Source organism: Lactuca saligna, chromosome 8 (genome assembly GCF_052625555.1).
Source record: "Lactuca saligna cultivar CGN05327 chromosome 8, ASM5262555v1, whole genome shotgun sequence".
In the NCBI taxonomy this organism is placed as follows: domain Eukaryota; kingdom Viridiplantae; phylum Streptophyta; class Magnoliopsida; order Asterales; family Asteraceae; genus Lactuca; species Lactuca saligna.
Genome location: NC_136424.1, coordinates 165,804,462 through 165,820,825, shown reverse-complemented (window position 1 = coordinate 165,820,825; position 16,364 = coordinate 165,804,462). Strand labels below are relative to the sequence as shown.

The 16,364-nt window shown below is 36.9% G+C and overlaps 1 protein-coding gene across 3 annotated transcripts; it reads left to right on the top strand.

The window, feature by feature from the left end:
- Positions 1-8,378: 8,378 nt before the first annotated feature.
- Positions 8,379-15,262, top strand: LOC145011464 (brefeldin A-inhibited guanine nucleotide-exchange protein 1-like). 3 transcript variants are annotated; one of them, XM_078970192.1, is made up of 11 exons: positions 8,379-9,651; positions 10,058-10,375; positions 10,510-10,846; positions 10,924-11,346; positions 11,452-11,744; positions 11,823-12,096; positions 12,189-12,688; positions 12,788-13,109; positions 13,199-13,574; positions 13,686-14,388; positions 14,461-14,598. In XM_078970192.1, the coding sequence occupies exons 1-10, from the start codon at positions 8,627-8,629 to the stop codon at positions 14,363-14,365; spliced, it is 4,548 nt and encodes a 1,515-aa protein (XP_078826318.1). In that variant the 5' UTR covers positions 8,379-8,626; the 3' UTR covers positions 14,366-14,388; positions 14,461-14,598. The 3 variants fall into 3 exon arrangements, with proteins under 3 accessions (XP_078826318.1, XP_078826317.1, XP_078826319.1); XM_078970191.1 differs by having other exon boundaries at positions 8,382-9,651; positions 13,686-14,344; positions 14,461-15,262; XM_078970193.1 differs by lacking the exon at positions 8,379-9,651 and having other exon boundaries at positions 10,203-10,375; positions 10,500-10,846; positions 13,686-14,344; positions 14,461-15,180.
- The last annotated feature ends 1,102 nt before the right edge of the window (positions 15,263-16,364 follow it).

Here is a 16,364-nt window from a genome sequence, read left to right as displayed (position 1 = left end):
TTTATGATCCGTAGGGATTGGTATGTTAGTGACCTGCTAGGTCGATGCTCTAGTTACGAGAGAATTCTATGATTGATGATCAGTGAGATAGATATGCTTGATGTTTGTATATACCTGTATAAGATAGTATGCACACATGGTTATTTGTTTGTGGGTTGGGTTGAGGCGGTCCTGCTTTGTGCTGAAGGCCAACATACCCTATGAGCGGTCCGGGGAGACTGTAGGCCCACGTGGCGTACTAGTCATGCCGAAGGCTCGGGATAGATTCAGAGAGACTGTAGGCCCAATATGGCGGACCAGTCAGGCCGATGGCCCAGTATGCATGTTGATTGATTGATTGATACTGACATGGTTTCTGTCAGTTCGGTATTGGTATTTTGGGGGTAGCTCACTAAGCCTTCGGGCTTACAGTTTTTAGTTTATTGATTCAGGTACTTTAGGAGATCGAGGGAAGGTGAAGGCGTGACCGTACCGCTCCTCATCCTTATGATTTGTATTGGGACACTCTGATGATAAATGAGTTGGAAATGTTTTGTAAAAACAATTACTATTTGTTTCTTTTGTTAAAATTAAAAGTTTAATTTTGGTGTAAATTTGATGGATGTTACAAATCCATGGCAGATTATATACACGTTCTTTAAAGAAACCTCTTACTTTGTTCCATTCATGGAACCCTTTCTCAACCTTCTCCAACCACACATAATCTCATTCTCGCAGGAATCATTTATCTACATTTCCGAAGGAATCATCATCTTATTCCCGAAGGAAACATAATCTCATTTCCAAAGGAATCATAATCTCATTCTTGTAGGAATCATCCTTATATATTCCCATATGAAACATCTTTTTATTTTTCTCATAATCTTTCATGTGAGTGATATGGTATCCCCGTAGTCTTATACCTCACATGTCTCGTAGCATTCTATCTTATCATGTCATTAATAGATCTTCCACTATCAATCTAGTACTTAATTCATTAAGTACTTAATTTAAATATTCATCTACTAACATATATGTATTTAACACAACACCACTAGCATCTAGCCATACATCCATACTCTATCTTCATCTAATATATGATGGGTATTTAACACAATACCACTAACATCTAACCATACATATCTACTCATTTTACAAGATTAAAATTTATGTAATCACATTCCATCTTTACATAATATTTTGTGGGTATTTGACACATTACCATCCATATATAAACATGCATACATATACATTCATAAGATCATAAAACATATCATTATAATCCAGTAAGAGAGAGGGAGAGAGAGAGAGAGAGAGAGAGTATAACCCATCTTGTTAATTAGTGAAAACAAACTACCATTGGCTTCAAATCTCCAATTGATGCATCTTGATTTGTCTTCTTTGCTTAAGGCCTATTCATACAACATATTACGCTCTTTAGAACTTGTCTTAACCTATTAATAGCTCTATATACCACCAAAGGGCTTGTAGCCTAGCGGTATCAGGTGGTGCCCTCTCTACTTGAGGTTGAGGGTTCAAGTCCCGTCGTGGACATAGGTGGATTTGGGTGTTAGTTTAGTAGTAGTTATATATTATATTTGCCGGTTCAAAAAAAAAATAGCTTTATATACCAAAATAATCACTCAGTTGATCATAATTATAACATCTTATTTTCTATCTCTAAATCTTTTATACCTTAATGAATTAAGCAACATATACTACCTAATTCATTACAATTTGAACTCTATTGCATAAATTCATCTTCCTCACTAGTTAGGGTTAACCCTAATTTCACCTTGAAAATCACATAAAAAGCTTCTAAACACTTTCAATAACATACAAATCGAGTTATAAGTTGATTAATTCAAACAATCTAACTAATCTAACAATTTCACCATTGAAGCTCAAAGATTCATAAAAGGAAGAAATCCTTACCTTAAGGGGGAAAGGATGTTAATCCTTGCAATCCATCATCTCTAGCTCATTTTAGCACTAAAATCACCATTCCTCAACTTTCAAACGATTTAGGAAAGTTTTTGGTCCGAGAATAAGCCCTTAACCAATTTAAATCTATTTTATGGTCCGTGAAACCGCGCGACGACAACATGCCTACTGTGTTGTGGTGCGCACTATTAGGTCGCAGTCTCCCTTTGACCGAGCCATGGTGCCTTCTCGAATAACATCCTACTTTTGCCACCACAATGTCGTACACATATACCACACCACGATGCAAAGTACATTGCCCTATATTTACGACGAAACTCTAATCCATTTATTGTTTTGGAAACCACGCTGCGGTGGTTGTACATCAACAACTTCTTAGCTGATTCCATTCCATTTTGGGGCATTTTTCTTCTAATCTTTTGACACTCATATCTTCTTCGTTTCAAACCAGTTTTCTATGATATTTATATCCATGTGAAGGTAGGGATGAGTTCTACAACTCCATTAAGTCACTTCTGACAGACTACATACATATCTTAATCTATTAAGTCACAAACTTGGCCCCAAAAACATAAAATTCCCATTTGACCCTTTATAGCCTAAATGCACCATCCCTTGCATTTCTTTTCTTAAACTCACTTATCTCATTTTATAAATGCGACTTAAACTTATCTTGACTAATTTCATGAGATTATGTCTTCTTAGTTCATGAAATTCCTCTAAATGACTGATTTGCCCTTTTGGTCAAATATTGACCCAAAATTAAATCTCCCAAATTTTGGGTTCTTACAATTTAGCTTTAAATTGTCTGTTGATGGCTCAAAATACAAATTGTGGCATTGTACTTTATTGACATGTGCAAATGTGCTAAAGTTCCTAACTATATAATCGAAAATTCTCAACCTCAAGTTGATGATAATCAGGATTGAGATGCCATTAACTCTCAAATTAAATCTTGGTTTTATTATACTTGTGATGCTAATCTCTTACAAATCATTTCTAGTGACAATTGTGCTTCCAAAGATCTTTGTGACAAACTACATGAGTTCTTCCTTAATGACAAGATGTCACATATGCTTTAACTTCAAGAGAAATTTCACAACACGAAGAAGAGTGCCTCATCCATAACTCACTTTTGCACATCCTTTAAGATTGATGAAATGGAAGTGGTAATGCAAAATTACGTCAACTTTCTTCAGAGGCGGAGCCAAGATTTAAGAGTAACGAGGGCTGACACACTCACATCATAATAATATATTAAAATATAATGTTATATCCGAATAAAGTAATATAGTTTTAAATTTTAAAAGAAATTCACAAAGAAAATTTTATTGATATAGAAGCTCCATCGACCATCATAGTATCAATTTTCAAAAAATTTCAACACACCATAAACATCGACTCATATTCATCTTCGAATTTCTTGAAAAAAAATCCATGATTTTTTCTACTAATAATTTACCATATGATTATAATAAACCAAATTATCAAACCTAATCAAATTATTATTTATAAGTAACAAGAAATAAAATATACGATAAGAATTAGAAATTACCTTCTTAATTAGAGAACTGAAATTGTCTCGAATCTCGAAACGATATCTTAATTGAAAATTAACCTTGTCGACAAGTAAAAATAGCTACGCATTATCTTGGTGATTAGTGAATAGTCAATTAACAAAAGTTATTTATGAAGAAATGAAAATATAATCAACTGCTAATTAAAATAAGGAGTAAATTACACGAATGGTCCCTATGATTTGGGGTAATTTGCACGTTTGGTCCCTAACTTATTTTTTTAACTCGGAAGGTCCCTACTGTTTGTTATTGCTACACATTTGGTCCCTATTGTTTGTTTTTGTTACGCATTTGGTCCCTAAGATAGGTAAAAAGATAATTATTTAAATAGAGAAAAATGATAGAGTAGGTAAGGTAAGGAGAGAGGATGAGATTGAGGGTGTGTTTATTTAAATAAATTAAAAAATCAAGGGAAAAATAGATTTTTTATGTAAGACAGGGACCAAGCGTGTAACAAAAACAAACAGTAGGAACCTTCCGGGTTAGAAAAATAAGTTAGAAACCAAACGCACAAGTTACTGTAAACCATGGGAATCATTCGTGTAATTTACCCTAAAATAAGATAAATAGGTGGAGGCGGTAGGATTTAATATTCATATCCTCATTTTTTTTTTTTTTTTTTTTTTTAATTTTTTTTTATAACAAATAAATGGGTTTTTAATATAATTAGGAAGGGCTATAAGGTTCAGTTAATTAACAATGGCTTAAAGGTTACTAATGGACTCATTTTATTTGTAATTTTGCTAAAGTTTGATAAGAGATTAGGGGGGCTAAGCACCCGACCCTATTGTCTACGTCTCATTTTTTCACCTTATTGGGATTTAATATTTAAAAAGGCTAAAATGTGTTTTTTTTTTTTTCATAAATATGGGGATTTTTATTAATATTTTCTTTCATAGAGGCATTTTTTTTCCTCCTTTGCCTAGACTCAAAATTTATTTGACTAACCATATAAAAAAAAATATGAATATAGCATAAACAAAATAGGGACAAATAACCTAATTTCAAATCATAGTATGAAATAAATAATCAACAATAAAAAATAAAAAATAAAAACAATCCAAACATAAAAGTCATCATCACAATGGACAAGAAATAAGTTAGCTAAGTGTCACATTTATATAAGAATAAGAAGAAACACAATAAAAACGAAAGTGATTTTTAATGAATATGAGATAATCTATATTTTATAGGGTAAATTACACAAGTCGTCCTTGGTGCAGGTGCTAAAAAGCGTCTTTAGTCCCTATTTTAAAAAATTAACTCGGATCGTCCCTAATTTGTTTAAAACTTGCACGCTTCGTCCCTGATATGTGTTTTTGTTGCAAATGTAGTCCACACCATATTTGAAATGACCATTATGCCCTTGGATATTTATTTTTAATTAATCTACTATTATTTATTAATAATAAATGAAATAAAAACAAGTCTCCCAAATATCTATCTCTCTCATACGCCAGAAAATACCACAACCACTAATCTCTCTCTCTCTCTCTCTCTCTCTCTCTCTCCTACACTCATCCTCCTCCATAGTTTCACTCTCTTCTCCATTTTCACACGAAGGACAGTGATGGGTATTTCATTCTGGAATCTCGACCTTCTCTTCCGTGATGAACAACCTCCCATCGTCTGTGTAATATCGTTTCATCACCATCGACGTTTGAACTGGTGACGATAGACGAAGTTCCTTTGTTTATTTCCAATCACTGATGATCTAGTACTGTAACGACCCAATTTTCATGTCCAAAAATTTTATTTTTAAATATTACTTTAGAAAACATTAATAAATAAAAACATTGTTTGATCACAACATAACACATCGCAAACCATGTTTTAAAAGTCAAACCATACATCCCATCAAATATCAGAGTACAATCCCAGTGAATCTCGTAAATGCGGAAAACGAAGAGTGTGTGTGTGACATGCTGCTACCGCGCCTGCTCTTTTCCCCTGGCTGAGGAGGTACCTGAAACCAAAACTGAAACCGTAAGCACAAAGCTTAGTGAGCTCCCCCATACCATACAAGCATTTAACATATAACATGCAATTAGGAGATACGGGCCTCGCCCACACTCGTGAAGATACGGGCCCCGCCCACACCTCACTTTCTGAGAGATACGGGCCCCGCCCACACTCGTAAAGATACGGGCCCCGCCCACACTTCGCTACCTGGGAGATAAGGGTCTAGCCCACACTCCATTCTCGGAGAGATACGAGCCCCACCCACACTCAACCGCCAACTCATATCATACAAGCATCGCACAGACAACAAGTGTAAACAGTTCTATCATGCTGGTATATAACACAATCAACTCAACTAATAGATACGGGCTCGGCCCACACTATAATACTAACGTCTCATCTATACGGGCCGGCCTTGGTGCCTTAGACCCGTTACTACTGGAAGGAAACTCACCTCGAAATAGCTGCTGGTCTGTGTGGGAATTGATCACCTACTACTACTGCTGCTGCTCCGGAAACTCCCCGGCTGTAATTCCCACAATATACTTAATCATACACTGCTAACTGTCCTTTGGGTAAAAAGACCATTTTACCCCTGGTCTAGCCCTAAGTCAAATCGAAGTCAACTTTTAGTTGACCCAACTCGCCGAGTGGATCTCCACTCGCCGAGTCCCTAGCAAACTATTGTCCTGGGTCCCTGATTCTACTCGTCGAGTTGGGCTATGACTCGACGAGTTCATCTTCTAAACTGTCATTCAACTCCTTCATCCTACTCGCCGAGTTGTATGAACAACTCGTAGAGTTCATCTTCATCCGAAGAACACATATGCTAAGACTTGCCGAGTTGTATGAACAACTCGCCGAGTTTGTTCTTGATCTATGAAGATTGCCTTGGACTCGCCGAGTCAGGGCATTGACTCGCCGAGTCCTATCATGAGTGAGTTCAGCTTCCAACTCACCGAGTCAACCCCTGTGACTCACGGCTCAACTCGATACATCTTAAAGGGACCAGTTCAGTGACTTGCGACCAGACTTGTCGAGTCACATATATGACTCGCCGAGTCGCAGCCATGCATCCATCAAATACACCGATTTGCTCGATTCCAGTCCATGCCATTCACAGATCTGGGCTTATAGGACACAATTCACACGTAAAGTTTCCAACTTTACGTGTAGATATTCACTAATATGGATTTTAAGGCTCAAAGTGCACCAAAAGAGGTAGATCTAGGGCTTTCATGCCATATGACCCCATAAAGGCAATAGATCCAAGCTCCAGGGACTAAATCATGCCTAGATCTAAAGGCTAACAACTTATTATCACCCACAAAGCACAAACAAGCTTGGGGAAGAGCCCAAGAAGGACTCCAATGAAGCAATAAGGGATTACAAGCTTGAAAACAGAGGGGAAACGAGCTATACCTCAAGGAATATGTTGAAATGACACAAAGATGCCTGATCTCCTTCCCCTCTTCTTGATCTACACCTCTTTCTCCTCAAAACCTTCAAGAACACACCAAGAGCACTTCAATCTCTCAAGGAAATAAGGGAAAAACGATGTTGGGGAGTTCTGGGGGGTGAATGGGGACGAGTTGGGGCGGAATGAGGGTTTAAATAGGGTGCAAACCCTTGAAACTTAGGGTTTCATCCAGCAGCGGTGACTCGCCGAGTCCAGGATATGGACTCACCGAGTCGCCCACTTAAACGTGTCCTGAGTCTCGTCCCTACTCGGCGAGTCGGACCTTATGACTCGCCGAGTCCAAGGCTAAAATAGGGCAATGCTCAAATAAAATTCACATACCAGAAACCAGGTGCTACAAGTACTCATCCCCCATCGTTTTTGATTCTTCGATTGATGATCACCACCTGATAATAGTGCCGCAGTCTTCGTCTCCAAATCAACACAACTCTCCACGACTAGGGTTTTGACATATCCAATCAATGGCGGCTAGGGTTTCGACATATGCGTCGAGCTCCACAACTGCCACCGACGGCGGCTAGGGTTTCAATCTTTCCTGCATCATTGCAAATTGGCAGAGATATGGAGATCATCAAGCTCCACAGTTGCAATCGAATCTAGCGTGAAGGTGACAGGTGGATCAATCGCAGATGTATGTTTTTCTATCACCCACCTTTCGCCCCTGTATCTCTCAATCAGAGATTCTTATTCACCATTCTTCTTTCTTTTGAGTTACAAGTTTGATCATGTAAAGATCAGCAAATAAAGTAAGGTAGGTGATGGTCCCGCTGGTAGTTTTTGTGGAGATTGGTGGCTGTGATTAGTGATAATGGTGGTTTTCTGTGAAATCGATGGTCGTTTTTGTGAGATTAGGGTTATGGATAAGGCGCTAAACAGGGGAATAGCTAGCGATGATAGGTGGTGGTGCCGGAAGAGCTGGTGGTGATAGGTGGTGGTGGGTTCGAAGAATCTTGTTGCAGGAAATGAAAAGGAGAGGGGCGGGGATATTTGTTTTCTTATTATTTTTTTTTCTATTTAAAACTAATAAATAAATAAAACAAAATAAAAAAAAGAAATTATTAAGGGTAAAATAGTCATTTTATGGTAATAGGGACTAAACGTGCAAGTTTTAAACAAACGAGGGACTGTTCGAGTTAATTATTTAAAATAGGGACTAAACACGATTTTTGGCACCTCCACGAGGGACAACTGGTGTAATTTACCCTATTTTATATATTAAAAGCTTTTCTATATTTATTTACTTTTGATAACTATTTTTTCCCATTAAACCCTCTTTTGCTTAGGGTAACATTTTTTTTTTATCGTTATGGGGAAATGTATATTATTTAATATAATATATAATATATAAATAATATACTATAACTTTATAGAAGAAACCGACACAAAAGTAATTATTTATTGACAAATTTAATCAATTTAGGAAAGGAAGCGTTAGTTAAGAAGAAGAGTAGATTCGAAATGAAGTTAAGAGCTTTTCGTGCGTGGGTTGAATTTACAGGCGATACGCGTTTAGTATCAATTCAGATCAAATCTCAATCTCATTAATGAAATTGATTCCCAGATGGGATCATCTATCGTCAATCTCCCATCTTCAACAACAACATCAACATCAAAACCAAAATCAAGATCTTCATCTTCTTCTTTAGCTCATTGCATTTGAGAATTCTTCCTGCCATCAACAGCAATGTCGTCGGGGTCTCAAACCCTAGGCGGCCAATCCCGCTGCGGATGGTTACTGGGGCCATCACTCGACAAGATCATAAAAAATGCTGCCTGGCGCAAACACTCTCACATCGTCGCTGCCTGCAAATCCGCCCTCGACAAGCTCGAAACCCTCACCGACGATTCTTCCTCATCAACTCCTCTATACGGCGTCTCCTCCGTCTCCGACGCTGAATCCTTCATCCTTCCCCTCATCCTAGCCATTGATTCATCTTCTCCTAAAGTCGTCGAACCCGCCCTCGACTGTTGCTTCCGTCTTTTCTCCCTCCGCCTCATCCGCTGCGAGATCGACCCCTCTGAACAACCCCCCTCCCTCATATTCCGTCTCATTGATTCTATATGCAAGTGCAGTGGTCTCGGCGAAGAGGCTGTTGAGCTCGCAGTCCTCAAAACTTTGCTCTCAGCCGTTCGATCATCTACTGTTTTGATCCGGGCCGAATGCCTTAACCAGATTGTGAAGACATGCTATAATATATATCTTGGAGGTGTCAATGGAACTAACCAGATCTGTGCAAAGTCGGTGTTGGCTCAGATGATGGCTATCATATTCGCTAGGGTAGAAGGGGATTCCCTGCTAGTCACCTTCAATACAGTATCCGTTACCGAGCTGTTAGAGTTCAATGATAGAAATCTTAATGAGGGGAGTTCTATACAGTTTGTTCAGAACTTCATTAACGAGGTTGTTTTCACTAACGTAGTTGATGCTGATCTTAATGCAAAATCCTTGCCTGAACTGCAAGACGGTAATGCCAGTGAAAAAGCTGAGTCTCCGCATGCTGAATTGCCAGATAAGGAGGATTTGAGTGGTTATTCTAAGATAAGGGATGATGGGGTCATGGTTTTCAAGAATTTATGCAAGCTGTCGATGAAATTCTCTTCTCAGGACCAATCTGACGATCAGATCCTTTTGAGGGGAAAGATGTTGTCTCTGGAGCTATTGAAGGTAATCATGGACAATGCAGGTCCACTATGGCGTACAAACGAGAGGCAAGTAACTGCATGTCTCTTAAATCGACACCTTTTGATGTTTAGATAAATGTCTGTATACCTCTTAACACTCTTAAGATTGCCTGATAACTTCATGTCATCAGAACAAATATATGTTGCTTTGACAATGCCATTTTCATAAGTTCAATTAGTACCTTGAGTCAGTAAGGTATAGGACAAGAAATTCAACCACCAAGCTGTAGACTTTTTCATGCCTTTAATCGAAAAGGAACTAAAACTGTATGTAAAAGCTCTAAAATATCAATATTCTATTATATTAATCAGTTATCTTGAATGTAACCTCCAGTTGCTTGTTTTTTATACTTCTATTTTATTTTACTTTCCAGCAATAATTTAAACATATAAACTTTCTTAGGCTTGATGATTGCAATCTCTTACTTCACAGGTTCCTAAACGTGATCAAACAGTTCCTTTGCTTGTCCTTACTGAAGAACAGTGCACTTTCAGTCATGTCAATATTTCAGCTTCTCTGTGCAATATTTCAGAGCTTACTAAGCAAATACAGATCTGTGTTGAAATCAGAAATCGGGATATTTTTCCCCATGCTCATTCTCCGTGTTCTTGAAAATGTCCTTCAGCCAAGTTTCATACAAAAGATGACAATCCTTAATTTACTGGATAAAGTATCTCAGGATTCACAGATTATGATCGACATTTTTGTCAACTATGATTGTGATGTTGACTCCCCAAACATTTTTGAAAGGTAACAAACCGGTTAAAGTTTCTAAAGCATCTCATGTTATCATGTTTTGCTATTTTTCAAAACATAATGTTTTAACAACATTAAAATGGAAAATACAATATTTAAACCTTGTTAATTCGGTCAGACATTTGCAGGACTGTGAATGGTCTTCTGAAAACTGCTCTAGGTCCACCACCTGGTTCCACAACCACCTTGTCTCCTGTTCATGATCTGACATTCAGATTTGAATCTGTTAAATGTTTGGTTATGATCATCAAATCAATGGGAGTTTGGATGGATCAACAGCTAAGAATAGGTGAATTTGGTGTAAAGAACAACACATCTGATAATAATGATAGTGTTCTTGAAAGTAGCATGAGTGTAGGAGGAGATGATGTAAGTCTTCCTGATTTGGATTTGCATCAAGAACCAAATTCTGAACATTCCACTGCTACATTAGAGCAACGAAGAGCTTACAAGATAGAACTTCAGGTATAAATATAACTTATCTTAAAATTAGGGTTTTTACTTTTTATGCACTAAAACTATAACCTTGAATGATACTGCAGAAAGGTATTGCTCTGTTCAATAGGAAGCCTTCGAAGGGTATTGAGTTTTTGATAAGTAACAAGAAAGTTGAAGGGACACCTGAATCAGTTGCAATGTTTTTGAAAAACACTTCTGGTTTAAATGAGACAATGATTGGTGATTATCTTGGTGAAAGGGAGGATTTCTCTTTAAAAGTAATGCATGCTTATGTGGATTCCTTTAATTTTGATGGAAGGGATTTTGGTGAGGCTCTTAGGTTTTTTCTAAGGGGTTTCAGATTACCTGGTGAGGCTCAAAAAATTGACAGAATCATGGAAAAATTTGCTGAAAGATATTGTAAGTGCAACCCTAATTCCTTCACTAGTGCTGACACAGCATATGTTCTTGCATATTCTGTGATTATGCTCAATACGGATGCCCATAACAGCATGGTGAAAGATAAGGTCAGGATTTCAATTTTCAAATTTCAATTTCAACCTTTTATTTATTCCCAGTTTATAAATATATATATTTTCTGATTTTGATGCTTTGGTTTGTTTATATGAAAGATGAGTAAAGCTGATTTTATTCGGAACAACCGTGGGATTGATGATGGAAAGGACTTAGCTGAAGAGTATTTGGGTGCTCTTTATGATCAAATTGTGAAAAATGAAATTAAGATGAAAGCAGATGCTTCATCAATACCACAAAGCAAACAGACAAACAGTGTTAATAAATTATTAGGGTTGGATGGTATACTTAATCTTGTTTGGAAACAAACCGAGGAAAAGCCACTGGGTGCAAATGGAGCTCTTATTAGACACATCCAAGAACAATTCAAGGCAAAATCAGGAAAATCAGAGTAAGTTTGCTGATTCCGATGGAATTGGAATTTGCTATTCCATTCCATTCTGATTTCTTTGTATGTTTGTGTCTGCAGATCTACTTACTATGCTGTAGCAGATGCAGCCATATTGAGGTTTATGGTGGAAGTCTGTTGGGGCCCAATGCTTGCTGCCTTCAGTGTAACACTTGACCAGAGTGATGACAGGGCAGCAACTAATCATTGCTTACATGGCATTCGCCATGCTGTGCATGTGACAGCTGTCATGGGTATGCAAACACAAAGAGATGCATTAGTCACAACTGTTGCCAAGTTCACATACCTTCATTGTGCTGCAGATATGAAGCAAAAAAATGTCGATGCTGTCAAGGTATTCACCTATTCGGTATTCCCTTTCTTTTTTCTTATTTTCCAAAAATCTTTAAACTGACATTTTAAATTTAAAAAAAAAAATATTGGTAGACAATAATAGCAATCGCAATAGAAGACGGGAACTATCTTCAAGATTCATGGGAACACATACTGACATGCCTATCTAGATTCGAGCATTTACAGCTATTAGGAGAAGGTGCTCCATCTGATGCATCTTTTTTAAGTGGATCAAACATTGAAATAGAAGAGAAATCTGTAAAGTCCAATTTCACATCCTTGAAAAAGAAAGGAACCCTTCAAAATCCAGTTGTAATGGCTGTTGTTCGAGGCAGTTCTTATGACAGCACTTCTTCCAATAATCACACATCAGGATTAGTAACCCCAGATCAAATCAACAACTTCATTTCCAACTTAAACCTTCTTGAACAAATTGGGAATTTCGAGCTTAATCACATCTTTGCTCATAGCCAGAGACTAGATAGTGAAGCTATTGTAGCTTTTGTGAAAGCTCTTTGTAAAGTTTCCATGACAGAGTTGCAGTCTGTTACAGATCCTCGGGTGTTCAGTCTCACTAAAATAGTTGAAGTTGCGTAAGATCCTATCCTTGTTCTTTTTCTTTTTTCTTTTCTATTTTTCTTTTCAATGTCTAAATAAGTAATTTCACACCTTATGATTTGGATTTTTTTCAGGCACTACAACATGAACCGAATCAGATTAGTGTGGTCTCGCATATGGAGCGTGCTTTCAGACTTCTTTGTTTCAGTTGGTTTATCAGAAAACCTTTCAGTTGCCATTTTTGTCATGGATTCCTTACGCCAACTTTCCATGAAATTTCTTGAACGCGAAGAATTGGCAAATTACAATTTCCAGAATGAGTTTTTAAGGCCTTTTGTCATTGTCATGCAGAAAAGCAACTCTGTTGAAATCAGAGAACTCATTGTTCGTTGCCTCTCACAAATGATCCTCAGCAGGGTCGATAACGTAAAATCCGGTTGGAAAAGCGTTTTCATGGTAAGTCAAAGTCAAATTTAAAAAACTAACTTTGGAAAAACTGAAAAAGTGAAAGTTTATTTGAAATGTATATATATGTGATTATATAGGCATTAACAGCAGCTGGAGCTGATGAAAGGAAGAACATTGTGTTGTTAGCATTTGAGACAATGGAGAAAATAGTACGCGAATATTTCCCTTACATAACCGAAACCGAAACTGCTACTTTCACTGATTGTGTGAGATGCCTCATCACCTTCACTAACAGCAGATTCAACAGTGATGTAAGCCTCAACGCCATTGCTTTTCTTCGATTCTGTGCTGTGAAACTTGCAGAAGGTGGACTTATCTGCAATCAAGAAACTGTTCCTATTGATGATGATTCAACTTCAAGCATTCAAGTGGTTAAAGAAACTGCTGAAACCGATGGACAAACTCCCATGGAGAAAGATGAACATGCATCCTATTGGATCCCTTTACTCAGTGGTAACTAACTAACCAACTAACTAACTAACTAACTAACTAACTAACTAACTAACTTACTTACTTACTTTCCTAATCCTCTAAACATGATACTTTTCTTATCATTACTTTCAGGGTTATCTTCATTAACATCGGACCCAAGATTAGCGATTAGAAAAAGCGCGTTAGAAGTCCTTTTCAACATCCTAAAAGACCATGGACATCTCTTCTCCCGCTCATTCTGGATAACAGTAATCAACACCGTAGTTTTTCCAGTTTTCAAACCCGTAAATGAAAAAAAAGAAAATCAACAAAACAAGACATGGGATTCGGAAACTTGCTCTGTAGCAACTCGATGTTTAATCGATTTATTCATAAACTTTTTCCCGATAATGCGTGGGGCCCATTTATCCTCGGTTATATCGCTACTAGCAGGATTCTTGAAAACCCCGGGTCAAGGTTCTGCTAGCACCGGAGTAACCGGGTTAATGAGACTCGTGGGTGAGTTGGGTGGGTTGTTGACTGAAGACGAATGGGCTTCTATTTTTCTTGCTTTGAAAGACACTTCGGGTTCCATGTTACCCGGTTTTTTCAAACTTGTTAGGGTTATGGATCGAATTGAGATGCCACCAAATGTTGGCCAAATCTACGATGATGCTGAGATGCTCAATGGAAATGGAGATGGAAATGGTTCTAATTCAATTCAAGATTATGAAGATGATAACTTGCAAACTGCGGGATACGTTGTTTCACGAATGAAAACACATATATCAACTCAGCTACTTATCATGCAGGTAGTTATTACTTATTATTAACAAAATAACTACTTATCATGCAGGTAGTTATTACTTATTAGCATTGCACTTTCAAAAATATTCTTATTATTAACAAAATAACAAAAAAATAACAGGTGACAACGGATCTCTACAACATGCACCAACATTTACTAAAAGCATCAAGTGTGAAAATCGTGTTGGAAATCTTCTTACAAACCGTATCCCATTCCCAACAACTATCCTCCGAAACAAATCTCCACAAAAAGCTCCAAAAAGCATGCTCCATTCTCGAACTATCCGACCCGCCCGTGATCCATTTTGAAAACGAATCGTACCAAAACATGCTCAACCTCCTCCACCACTTACTAGCAACCGACCCGGATCTATCTTCTGAAATGGAGATCGAACCTCAGTTGTTTTCAACGTGTGAACAAATCATAAAAATATACTTAAACTGTTCTAAATTAGAAAAACAACAAGAACATGTTCATTGGATACTTCCGTTGAATTCAGCAGTGAAGGAAGAGTTAGGTGCGAGAACAGGGTTGCTTGTGTCGGCTTTGAGGGTTTTGAGTGAAGTGGATAATGATATTTTTAGAAAGTATGCGGCTCGGGTTTTTCCATTGATGGTGGAGTTAGTGAGGTGTGAGCATAGCTCGCGTGAAGTACAGATGGTTTTGAGTGAGTTGTTTCAGAGATGTATAGGCCCGATAATAATAATGAAATCCTGACATTTTTTTTTTTTTTTTTTTTTTTTCTGTAATTATATATATTATACTTGAAAAAATATATATGTATTTGTAGGGTAGTGGTGTAGTTTTGGTTATGACATGGTTTGTTTATCTTGTGCTCCATTTTTGGGATTGTAGTGTGAGTGTTGTATTTGTATTTGTATTGTAGGGTATGGTATGGTATGGCATGTGCTCATTCTTTTCATTCATCAATACAAACGGCTTGCTAATGGTAAATTTGTGAGGTAGTTGTGTTATTGATAGCTAATGTGTGAAGAGAATATCATTATTGGTCCACTTGACGTTGATTCTATAATCACAAGAAAAAAAAATCGAAAAATTGCTGACATAATTGAAAAACATTTTGTACCTGAAGAATAATAGATAGTTGAAAGTTGAAAAACTAGTTTCTTACTAATAAAAAATGATGTTTTATTAGTCAGAGATACAAAAAAAACTAAACCAAAAATTTTATTGTGCTTTTCATGTTAATAATTATTTTTAAAAAACTAACTAATAAAAAAATGATGTTTTATTAGTTAGAGATAAAAAAAGAACTAAACCAAAATTTTTATCGTGCTTTTCATGTTAATAATTATTTTAAAAAAACTAGTTTATAAGCTAATTTTGATATACCAAATGTATCCTTGCTTAAAATTAAAGTCTTTTAAAAGAAAACATCACTTACCAAAAAAATTAAGAAAACCCTTAATGTTTTCAAGATTCCCAATTATCTATGAGGTGTAAGTTCTAACTTGCTTTCCTTACAAATAATAATTTTGACTATTGTTCGATTCTTCCTTAAGATGAAACAATATATTACTTCTTCATTAATCGAGTTGCTAAATATTTTGCAACTTTATATTTGCCACTCATTCTATTTTGATAATAACCAGGGCCGTTCCAAATATATTTTGGGCCCAGGGTGAGAGCAAAAAATGGGCACTTAAAATACACGAATTTCATCAAGTTTTTTACAATAACTCAATAATTGTAAGAAAATTATTTGTACTATCTTGTAAATATAAAAATTTTCCATAAAAAATTTGGACCCCTTTAAAAGATGAGCACTGGACGGTCGCCTCTATCGCCCACCCTTTGGGACGGGCCTGATTATAACATATACTTATGTGCTACTTACTCAGATCCTTAGGTATATCAGACACGAGAGGGCTTCGTGGCCAGGTAGCAAGGCCACCACGACTGTACACATCGTCACCCTTTCCTTGTTGTGCAATGATAATGATGGATCGTTGTATGTGGCACAATGGACCACGGCTAATGTAAGACTGCTATCCTATTGCATC